We start from the raw sequence: 12,066 nt of genomic DNA, 5'->3' as shown, positions 1-12,066 counted from the left end.
GGGGAGAGGCCTGGAGATCGTCGGCAGGGACATAAAAATAGGCTGATGATGATGATGATAACTACAGGTTCTGTAGTAATTATGTGCCTTTCTCGCTAACAGTAGCGACAAGTTCGCAAGCTGAGCACCTCTGTCTGTTGTTCCTTTATTAAACTTTCTGGTATGGAGTAGGCAGAAATGCACCAACAGAACATTTTTTTTTATTAAAAGCTCTCTCACTTTATGTTTTTGGGTGCCACTTGAATTATCGTAATCAGCAGCAGCAGCTGCCCATTTACGGCCACTTGTAAGTCGAAGGCGACCTCCAAACATTCTTGCCTTGCATCAGCTAAATCGTTCAACAGCCTATGCCTGCAACTTTCCTAATTCTTCAGAGGGGTTTGTGTATGAGCTAGTGGGTGTGGATCATTCATTTTAAACAGTGCCAAAAAACAGGGCCACGGTCCCGTGCTCTTCCTTGTTTTTGGCGCTGTTTAAAATGAATGTTCCTAATTCTGTCCCTCCACGTAATTCTTCGCTGCCGTTCACTAAGTTGTCCGTGCCTTGGCACCCGTTCTATTCAGTCACCTGCTCCGCCGTACATGACTGGCTCAAACTGTACTTTTTCATACTTTTAATCTCATCTAGAATGTAAAATACTAAGGTCTGGCCTCTTATTAATCTATAGAAGTAAAATCGGGGCACAAGAAAAAAAGCAGGTACACCTTTCGTCAAAAGTATGCTGGCCACATTTAAAGAATTGTACGCCTACTGCTCAAGTTCGACAGACACTTCGGTAGGTGTTAGAACCACCTTTCAGTCTGTTTCATCATGGTTATGCCGTTATTGCAGTTTTGCGTGTAGTGGCATGTGTACTTATTTTTGAGTCCTCGAAGAAGTGAGTGATTGCACACGCTGGCGTATTCCGGGCCTTTCATTGACTCAACGCTGAGTGAATGCAATTCGCGGTATGACAACGAGCCAACACTCATTTTCTTATCAGCGACCCATTTTTGAAATATGCGTGCCGCCACCGTCAACGTTCCGTGACGAAAGTCCATTAACCTTATAAAACAAAGACACCCACTTTCGCCAACACCGCCTTTGACAAATCTAACTTCACCTGTCTAAACTTCGGCCGGTTTGGCAGTGGCACTTACCCTGTTTCGTCCGTCTCTATTCGCAGTGTGTTTTTAATCTCCCGGCCTCAATGTATTCATTTTGCATTACTTGAACCTGCTCAAAAAGAAATTATACCCTACGACCCCATTCGCACTCAACAAATCTCGCGGGAGACGTCCAACAAGTTACGCCACTATCTTTAGAATCTAATGTGGTCTAGCTGCAAGTGTAAGGTTTTGTCACACTGCAAATAAACGAGGCATTGTTTCATTTGACCTGGCCAGGTGTTCAGTTCATAAACTCCTGATGACAATTAAGTGCGACCCGATCAGATGGCACCGAGGCAGCCTAGCCGACACACACCGTCTCACCACGTTGAACGGTCAGCCGCCCCTGAGCTCTTCCGTGAGTTTTTTCTCCCATTCTCTCCTCCATATTCTCTTCGTCCGATCCATCATCTTCCACTCCATCTTCTTCGATTCCGTCTTCTTCCGTTTCTTCTTCATCCATCGTTGGGTCTTCAGTTTCCTCTGATGGTTCGTCGCCCTCTGTAAATTTATAGTAGGAAAGTTTAGTTGAAATTACTCTATGGTGGTGTGAGGGACCTCCGCACAGACTATGCATAGAAAGCTATCCTTTATGATTGTGAGATGTTGAACATCTGGTAATTCAAAATAAACAGGCCATCGCCAACAATTACATTACGAGAACTGCATGAATGAATTGTTTGTTAGGATGCTGTTCAAAATGTCACCGTGTATCTCTGTCAGTTTCATTTTTGTGTTTGAATGTGTGCCCTCTTATTTTTGTCGTTGTTGTTGTACCCTATCCTTCCTTTCTGCCTTTCTTTCTATACCAATATACCGTCCTTTCTAAAGAGCAAGCGTCCCCTGTTCCCCTTCCTGTGGTAGTTGCCAGCGTTCCGCTTCCCGTCCTTCCTTTATGTCTGTTTCTGTGTCTCCAAACAAATGTAATTCATATCACAATGATTAATCGCTGTTTATTTAAGCGCACACGAACAATCTCGAAGGTCTTTATGCTTGCACACTCGGGGACACCACCAAAGCAATTTAAAACAATGATAATATTGATACACCGGAAAAGCGACAAATTGGAAAAGTTCAACTGGGTGGTTCAGGTAGGCCCATTGTACATTGTACGTCTATGTACTGCATTCACAAACGAAGACAAGAGGTACAGCGACTGGCAAAGAAGACACAAACTGACCCGAAGAAGCGCAATTATAATATCAACTACGAACTGTCAGTTGGAAATTTGCACTTGTTCCTCCCTGCCTTTCGCATCTCATTTATATATATCTCTCTCTGCACTTGTTCGAGTGAGTCACGCCCTCCACTATGGCGTGCCTCATAATCAGAACTTGTTTTGGCACGTAAAACCCCCAAAAGAAAAAGAAGAAATTTCAATGTTCACATAGATAACGGAAGATTCATGAAATTTTCTATTGTTCACTTTAGCACATGTGTCAGCCCCAATGTAAAGCCGAACAATGTTTCTGCCGAACAATGTCTGTTTAACAGAAATATTTAAACTATCAACATTTACAATTTATCCGTTCGTTGAACATGTTTCAAGATGAATTTGTGTTTGAGTTAACAGTTACCGTAAAGTGTCTCTCTAGGCTTTCGGGGTGATCCTATTTGAATGCTAATGTATTTTACCGCAGATTTTGTGGACTGATATTTCGAAACTGGAGCTAGTCTTATAATTCCTCGTAATCAGACATCATTTCACAACTGCTCGGCTCCAATTTCACAGTTTCAACATGTGCCTTAAGATCAGTAATTAAAACGTTAATAGCACTTCCTAACTACCCATCATTGCATTGCATTGTTCCATTCAAGTAATGTCCTCCTCTCTCACTTATCTACCTGAACAGGTGGCTTTGAGAATGCGAATTTCTGGAAATTTTTTTCGAACTAAAGATAAGCACCTTGTGTGCGCATAAAGTCCTGACGAATAAAGCACCTCAAGGAAACTTTTCACGCATAAATAAAACAAAGTCGTAAGTGGCAGAATACCGAAGAAAGAAACTTGGGAGACGCTTAAACTTCTTCCTTAAGCGTACAATGCGATAGCATTTAAGAGTACAACCTATCCCGGCAGCTGCAGCTTATGCAACCGTATTCTTTACCGGAAACCGCTTGCGGCGAACGCTATGCATGCACGAAGGCGAGCTTTCTGGGTTTTTTTTTCTCCCCCACACGGCCGCCGCTGCCGCGGATGCGCGGAGGTAAGCGCGCCATCTGGGGGTGCTGCAAGGAACCGAGTGCCGCTCTGTGATTGGTAGAAACGGGGCAGCCGCGCTATGATTTGTAGAAAACATTCGTTCACGGTCAACTTACGGCTACTCACAAACGCCGAAGACAACGGATTTTCTGCGCCACGGGAACATTAAAGCTATCGCTTTAAAAGTGTAATCAGTATAATCAAGAAAAAATAACGGGAAGACAGATTCGTGAGTCAATTATGCATTTATGGAGAACCGATCCCAGTTGCTATCCAAGAATGCTTTCAGCGTGCCTTTTGAAATGCTATTTTTTTTTTTTTTGCCACTATGTGTACTATGTGGTATAGGAGGCGCTCCCCTTAGCCCCGTGCCTTACTCGTACGCGGAGGCCAAACGGAACTTCCAGCGCCACTACCTCAAGGACCAGTTCAGAGTCTCGTGTAGCATCTGCGACAAGAGGTCTCAACGACAGCGTCTCAACGACAGCGTCTCAACGACAGCGTCTCAATGACAGCGTCTCAATGACAACATCTCAAAAGGCTAACTATAACAAGGGAGCAATGAGAGAATGCTTCCTTTAGCGGCGGTACTACCGGCACCACCAGTACCACGCAAAATGTTACTGTACCACCGTGCGCTTTTCAGCGCCGAGTTAGACTGTACTATCTTCGATATCGGCCCATGAAAACGGTTAGACATCTAAAGCAAATCAAGGATGGGACGCAAACATCTCTGTTGCGTTAGAGGTAACAGTAATCAATATTCGGCAGTAAATATTTCGCGACTGTCATCGCTGAAGGTTTAAGAATTAATTCTAACATGAGGGGCACGATTCTTCATGGTGCAGCAGAGATGTCTGCTTTTGAAGTTGTGGGACTTGCAATCCTGATGCTACAGGCTCGCCTGATGCCGCGTCATAGTTAAATAATTTGAGATATTTCAAATGCTGGATAATTCAAATAAATTGTTCATTTCCCGATGGTGTTGAATAAGTGGAGGTTGACTGCATGCGTTTACGTACCGGGAGAACAGTTTGCAAGTTTAACGCGAAAGATACGGGGCACTGAAGATACGCGGTGAAGCAGAATAACAAGCCTTATCGCTTCTGCTCTTTCAGTCTCTAAACATACCGAGCCAACACGCCGAATCTCAGCACTAGAATATAAGCAATTGTGCGTTAAAAGAAAAAACTAATGAAAGAAAAATTGAACAGTAACTCCAACCGATGTTGGAGTTACCTATCTCTCACTGGAAAACAATGATGTTTCGTAACCATGACCATGCTCTGAATATGCCATATTTTGCAGGACACAATAATCACTTTGACGCGTGCGGACATTGAACTTTGAACTAATGCTGACGATACAGTATTTCATTGCGTACATGGACTGGTTCTGCCCCTATATACTCACTAAAAGAGAGAAAGGAAAAGAAATTATGTGGACGATCACCGAGGCCAACGGCTGGCTACCATTCATTCTGGAAATTTGGTAAGGTGACGGAAAGGTAGCTGAAAAAAATCGCGAACTAAACTGTAGTTCACATCTACATAATGCGAAGCATTGCGCAAACCGTTGCAGCACGAGACGCAGGCCCGTGTCGAGCTAGGGGGGTCCTACAGCTTCCCAAGCCGTCCTTTGTAGTTCCCATATTTCCTGTGTGTCAGCGATAACATAAGAATTACAAACAAGCTCCATCCACAAAAGCGTAGTGTACCTGTCATCCGCCTCTGAAATATAGCCGAGCCAGCAGGAGGCCACTCTCAATCATACAGAAATTATATACCACCAATAAACTTATCTTATTTCCCTCACTCCAAGCGGTACTGCGTGTTTATTACAGTTGTTTTTTTTTCCTTACAAATATGTCTTTGTGTCACTGATTTTGGTAAGAAACGTGAATGTCCACAGTGCAGATTTTATGGGTGATCCTGACATCAGGGAGCCAACGATAAGATTTTAGCTTGAAACAACGAGCTTCTCATGTTCCAAATAACCCAACATTTACATTAGCAGAGCAAGGTCATTAAGATGTGGGCGGACTCCAACTGGCTCGACTCTATTTCAGAAGTGAAGGGCAGGTGCACTGGGTTTTGTGGGTGAAACTTGTTTCTAATTCTTAGGTTGCCACCGATAGCGTCTTAAGACGTGAACGAGCGAGCCAGAGAACGAACGAATTAGTGAAAGAACGAACTAAAGAAGGAGCGAAGGAAATGGCGAGTGAATGAACGAACAAACGAACGAAATTTTTCCCTGCCGAGTGCTCCACTAACGCATCTAAACCTTCAGACAAATCAAAGTTCTCGCGCAGTAGCACGCGACTCACTCGGAGACATTGAGGCTAACTTTCATTGAGCCAAGAGCATATTCGACCGCTACGCCCACCAGTACGGCCTTCAATGCTCACCCTCTAAATCATAATTCGTGCCCTAACGCCCCTCGCCAAAGTACATGGCCACTGTTCATGATCACTGTATTTTACGAAATATACAGTGATCATGCCCATCTATACACTGATGGTTCAACCACCATGGACGGTTCTGCAGGATCAGTGTTTTTTTCCTGTAAAAGTCTCCACCATGAAATTCAAGACATCACACCAGACGACATCGACAGCCGCGGAGCTTGCTGCTCTTCGTAGCGCACTTGGCATAATTCGTGAGGAACCACCTAACAAATGGAGTGTTTTCAGTGACTCCAAGGCAGCGCTACATTGCTTGCTTTCCGCCTTACACCGTGGACCCTACGAACAACTAGTCCTCGAAATCCGAGAGCTCCTTCATTGCCTCGTCGAGCAAGGACACGACGTCACCTTTCAGTGGATCCCTAGCCACTGTAGCGTAATGGGCAACGAATATGCTGATGAAGCTGCTTGATCTGCTCATGAAGACGGCGCACAGGAACCAATCCCGCTGTCACGAACAGATGCAGCAGCGAAACTTCGAGTGCTTGCAAACGATGCCACACAATCGTTGTGGAACACACCTAGTTTGCAACACACACGTCTGCATCGACTGGACCCCTGTCTTCGACTTCGACCTCCACCTGGACTATCCCGACCCGAAACAACAGTACTTTGCCGATTGTGGCTTGGCGTCGCATTTACAAAGTCGTTTGCTTTCCGCATTGGATGGGAGGATAGTGCTGCGTGTGACCACTGCGGCGACGAGGAAACAATCGAGCAAGTACTTTGTCACTGTCCCCAATACAGCGCACATAGGCAGTCATTCGCGACCGCGCTGGCACGTCTTGATGACCGGCCGCTTTCGGAGCAGACAGTCCTGGAACGCCGGCCTATACAGTCGTCACACAATAAGTCCGTCAAGGCACTCTTGAAGTTTTTGCGATCGAGTGGACTATCTGACAGACTATAGTTCTCACAGACGTTTCCAACCTCCTCATTTTCTTTTTTTTTCTTTTTTTTAATTCCTTGATTTTTTTTCGTGGCTGCTTTTTCTCTTCCCTATTCTTTCCGCCTTTCATTTCCCCTTCCCCTTCCCCCAGTGCAGGGTAGCAAACCAGAATCTTTTCCGGTTAACCTCCCTGCCTTTCCCACCACGTTCCTCTCTCTCTCTCTACATGGCCAAAATTGAAGTCTTGCTGGAGACAGATCCAATCGCTGAACAAAAAGAACTCCGGGTACTGGGGCTCTTTCTTAATCAAAACAGACGGTCAGACACTACATAGGCCAATCACCGTAAGGTAGGAGACCAGGTGGGCCGCATGGTCCGCCGGGTGTCTAACAAACGCATGGGGTTACGGTGCAAGGATGCCTTGCGGCTGGCACATGCATTTGTAAACAGTAGAATCTTATATTCTACTCCATATCTGCATATGCGCAAGCAAGACGAGGATGCACTTGAAGTCATCCTTCGCAATATTGTAAAGCGGGCCCTCGAAATCCCCGTGAACACCTCGAACCAACCCCTTCTGGTCTGGGCATGGTGAACACGTTTCGGGAGCTTCGAGATGCCCACCTCACAAATCAGTACACTCGTATCTCAAAGACGGTAGCGGGTCGCCGCCTATAAGCCCGCTTACACATCCAACACACCAACATCACGGGAGATCACGTACGACTCCCATTCGAGTGGAGATGTGCCCTCCACGTGCACCCTCTTCCAAGCAACGTGACAAAAGAAGGTCATAATGGCCGGCGCCTGGCGCGGGCGCAAGCCCTGGCCCGCCAATATGGACCGAAACCCGGCGTATTCTACGTGGACGCCTCCGGCTAACACCATGGGGGATGGCATACGGCCGCTGTCGTCCACGATAACCGAACAGTTAATGGGCTCACTTTCCGAGCCCGGAACATAACACATACGGAGGAAGTCGCCATTGCATTGGCAGCTTGTCATCCCACATCGCAAACTATCATCTCCGACTCGCGAGGGGCCTGTCGGAATGTCGAACACGGCTGGGTCGCGTACCTAGCCTATCGATTATTGAAACATACCGCCTATCAAGGGAACCCCGCAATCCGCAGTATAGTCTGGACTCCTGCTCACATGGGACTAGAAGGCAATGAGGCAGCCGATGCCGCCACCCGCGCGCTCTCTAACTGGGCATTCCCACTCGACTCCCGCGATCAGGACGACTTCGAATTCAATCCGGCATATTCGTTCCGCGAAATTGTTCACTATTATCAATCTGACCACAGCCTTTATTCACGCCCGTGTAAAGACTTGGGTAAACCGGAGGAGCGGCTTCTACTCCGACTTTACAAAAACACTATGTTATGTTATGCCCGGCAGCTCTGAAACACTTCGATTCCCCCTTTTCCGGCAGTTGCTCACACTGTGGGGAGAAGTCTTCGGACATCGACCACATGGTGTGGGCCTGCCCCTCCAATCCTGCTATACCCCCTATCGCCAACCCGGGAGGACTGGGAGGCGGCCCTGCTTGGCTGCTCTGACCTTCAGGGTCAAAAGGTCTTGGTTGGACGAGCCCAGGCAGCGGCCGACGCCAATGGGGTCCCGTACTAGGGATCCCCAGCTAGTATTTGTAGAGGCCGTCCCATTAAGGGGCGGTTTCTGCATACCTCCTATGTATTCTCATTAGGAGACCCAATAAATGTTTTTACCACCACCCACCACCAGTACCCCGCGACGATGGAATAGAATGCCGCCAAAGCAAAATTTAACGCTCACTTCGTGGCGCGCATCAATGTGGCGCGGCGACACCGCTATTGGCTGGTTGTCTCCCGTCGTTCCGTGAGCTGCCGCCAACCGAAGAGTCTGCTACTTCCCATCTTTTACTGCAGATGGCTGTAGCTGTCTGCGCGTTGACCCACGAAAGCCGCGAGATGCACCCCAAAAGACGGTTTGAATCGGAGAATGCTTCGCGTTAAAACAGAACATATTGTAGAGCTTCGTCTCCAAACGCAAGTGATTGTGCAACTTAGGGCATACAACATGCTTATGAAATCGGGCTAGGGAAATCTATAAGACTGGACAAGGACTACGAGGGTATACACTGTTCATTTCTTCTGTGCATCACAAGAATAAACTAATCTTCATTCTAGGTTGCGGGATCATATCCCGGCCGCGGCGGCCGCATTTCGATGGCACCAAAATGCAATAACGCCTGTGTCCCGTGCATTGAGAGCACGTTAAAAATCCTCTGGGGGTCAAAATTAATTCGGAGTCCCCCACTACGACGTAAAACCCCAGAATTCAATTCAATCCTCATTGTCTTAATATGTACTTGCGCATTATCTCTTACCAACAATTTGTTTTTCTTTTCTCTCTTGACGTAACGCCTATCATTTTGGTTCCACCGCTGGTTGTGCAGCGCTTAGCTTCTTATCATGATTACATGCTATCCTACAAGTTTCGGCCCCTGAGGTTGGTACTTTGTTTGGGCAGCCTTGTTTCATCTTGCAATAAAAAACATATCTACACCGGCTCACATTCTATCGTACAGCTCTTATCTCGTCTTGCTAAGTGCCGAAACCACAGGGCTTGTTTTAAGTATAGAAATACCAATCATTACGCCAAACTATAGCTAGATATTCTGGTAGATAGAATGTTGAGAACACTTATATACGAGTGCTTCAGTGGTGGTCGCCTATTTGATTCAAATGCTACGTACCTCAAAACTATAATTTGATTCCATCTGGACGTTCTGTTTAATTAAAGTAAAGATAATGTCTCATATTACTGTCCATTTGACCTCCAAGTGCAAGTGATGCCATGCTCAAAAATCACAAGTAATTTCACAACTTACATGGTTAAAACGGCAAGCCAAAAGTGAGTAATTATTTGCAGTAACTGCCTTAGATTTCTACATTGCGATCTGTAGCATGCGTACACCACTCGGATTGACGCCAGGTTTTGGGCAGGCCTTACTTTTTATCTTCATTGCCCATTCCCACGCTTGCAACTGGCGATGTCGGTTCTATTACGGGTATTAGACAGGAACTATGTACTGGGCGACACTGCGTGAAGCGCTTCACCATTAACTTTCTCAGCCAGCAAAATTCAACATAGCATGTTTACCACTTCTTTGGTAATAAATGTGCAGTGTTAATACTCGACTTTAGTCCAAGTTTTTGCCGAACCTCTGATTTATACAGTACTTCTTTTTAGTTGCAATCTGTTCCATCGTTTGACTCCAATTTGCAGCAAAGACGTTTGTGAGCCAATCTAATAAAACCAATAGCCACAAAACGTGTTTTCAATAAAAGTCCATGTTTAACGTGATTCAAAAGATAACATTTTAAATTATCTTAAATTCAGTCATTTCTATATGAAGGCTCTTTGTCGTTATCTTTGACATGGAAGATATGCTTATCGAGGGAGAAACGTCAACAGAAAGTTATCTTTTTTTTTAATTTCACCCCCAAACAACCGCACCTAGAGGTCAGAGTGATATCGCAGAGCTCACAAAACTGTTGTTCTTTACTATCCGGAAAAGCCCAGCCCCAAAAGGATGAGGTTCCGTATTGGTTTCTTTTCGAAAAAAATGTTCTCTTCAGAATAATCAACCAATGACTTGTCTTAAACATACTGAGCAGTGGTGCGAGAACATATAGTTGGCGTCGCTATCCATACTGCGTTCTTTCATTCGAGAATGCCAAGCCTGCGCCCCTGGAACGTCTATCCTGTTCGAGATTTCAAGAATGTAATTTACTAGTCCAACTCAACGATTATCATTTATATTTAGCTTTCTTTTCTTGAAAAGAGTAAGCTGATATTTGTTATTTAAATTTATTGCTTCTTTAAAGAAATTTGGCAGTCCCTTTAATGTGTCAGCCTTCCGGCCGTAAACAAGCACTGCTGGGACGTGCTCCAGTACGAAGGCTAAAATAAACTATGAAACACATGTCCGTAAAAAGCACGCGATATGTAGTACGAGCATTCGTGCCAACAAATGAATCTTACAAGTTCCCATGAAGTCCGAACGGTAGAAACAGCAATCCCTCCACACGCGCTCGCCCGACTGATGGGGCTGCTTTTGAGACCACGTACTTCCGGACTTCAAATTTTACATGTTAATACACACAGCAGTTAATACATGATAGCATCACCGCCCGATACCCGTGAGGCAGTGATGCTTTTCTATCAAAACGGTCCATATGGCATCAAGCCTATCATCCTCAAGCATGCGTACCGCTCTCCAGGTCAATGTCATCTGGTTCCTCTTCAGGTTCCTCGGATGGAAGTCGGTACGAGCGTGCTCCACTGAGGCTGAAGCATACTGACAACAGCAGCACAAGTAGCAACAGCCATCCACGTGGCACATGCATCCTCAGCTGTATAGGGAAACACGCGGCTGAACGTGTTTGCCCGTTCCTCTCTTCGCGACATCCGTACTGTACTTCCACCGAGCTTATATTTTATTCTGATCTTGTTCTGTTTTTGTGCTGCGTTTAGTTGTGAATCGATTGACAGGAGACTGAAAAATGAGTTTAACCATGTAGTCTTACATGTTTTGTTTCTTTCTTTCGGTGTGCATTGTCGAAGAGGGAAACGAAACCGTTACACGTCTGCCCCTCATCAGCCAGCCGAAAGATTTGAAGGCTTTCTGCGTGGTCCAATCACGAAAACGTGGACCGTAGGCATCGTTACCCTCCTAGGCCGTTCATCTCACATCTTCACGTTTTCACACCGCAAGCCACCGGAGCCCAGAAAACCCTAAGAGTACCTCTGCCCTTCCCCCCTCCCCTTTACGTCAACGTTGCGCAGTCTGGTCACGCATGAGATATATAGAGGTCTCTGTTTCTGATCCACTCAGGTAGAAATCGCCAAGGAACTGCGTTGGGCCGCGGAAAATCATTGACGCCTGCTCACGCACCATGGCTGCGACTTAGGCAGCACCGGGAATCAAGAGCGTGCGCGAAGCCAGCAAACGAGCACACACGGAGTTTATAGACAACGCCCCGTACGAGAAGACTCAAATGTTGACATCGGCAGTCAATTGATGAAGAGGTCCATGTGGTTTGGCTGCCTAGCTGCGCCTTGCGCACGCACCTTTATCGAGAGGTTGTCGTGTCAGTGATTTGCGACCCCCTCGGAACCATTTCGTGACACAGTCTAAGAAACTAAGAAAAGGTAGTTTCTAGTTCGTGAGCAAGCGTGCTTTTCCGAACTGGCAAGTATGCGAAATGACCTGCGATACGACAACAAAGTTCGTTTTTCTTTTTCCTTCAGCTTCCGCGGATTGCCCAGCTCCACGCAGGCCCTTGATCTTTCTCGAATTCGCGATATGTTG

General features: G+C 46.1%; 1 protein-coding gene across 1 annotated transcript; it reads right to left on the bottom strand.

Annotated features, from left to right (window-relative positions):
• Positions 1–1,472: 1,472 nt before the first annotated feature.
• LOC125941965 (nucleolar transcription factor 1-like) lies at positions 1,473–11,137 on the bottom strand (the record flags this gene model as incomplete). Its single annotated transcript, XM_049659846.1, has 2 exons — positions 10,966–11,137; positions 1,473–1,649 (listed from the first exon to the last, which is right to left on the bottom strand). Coding segments are annotated over exons 1-2 (313 nt in total), but the record flags the coding sequence as incomplete, so codon positions are not given.
• Positions 11,138–12,066: the final 929 nt, after the last annotated feature.

Source organism: Dermacentor silvarum, unplaced genomic scaffold (genome assembly GCF_013339745.2).
Source record: "Dermacentor silvarum isolate Dsil-2018 unplaced genomic scaffold, BIME_Dsil_1.4 Seq7317, whole genome shotgun sequence".
Taxonomy (NCBI): Eukaryota; Metazoa; Arthropoda; class Arachnida; order Ixodida; family Ixodidae; genus Dermacentor; species Dermacentor silvarum.
The sequence above is the reverse complement of the archived record's forward strand: the minus strand, read 5'-3'. Positions and strand labels throughout refer to the sequence as shown.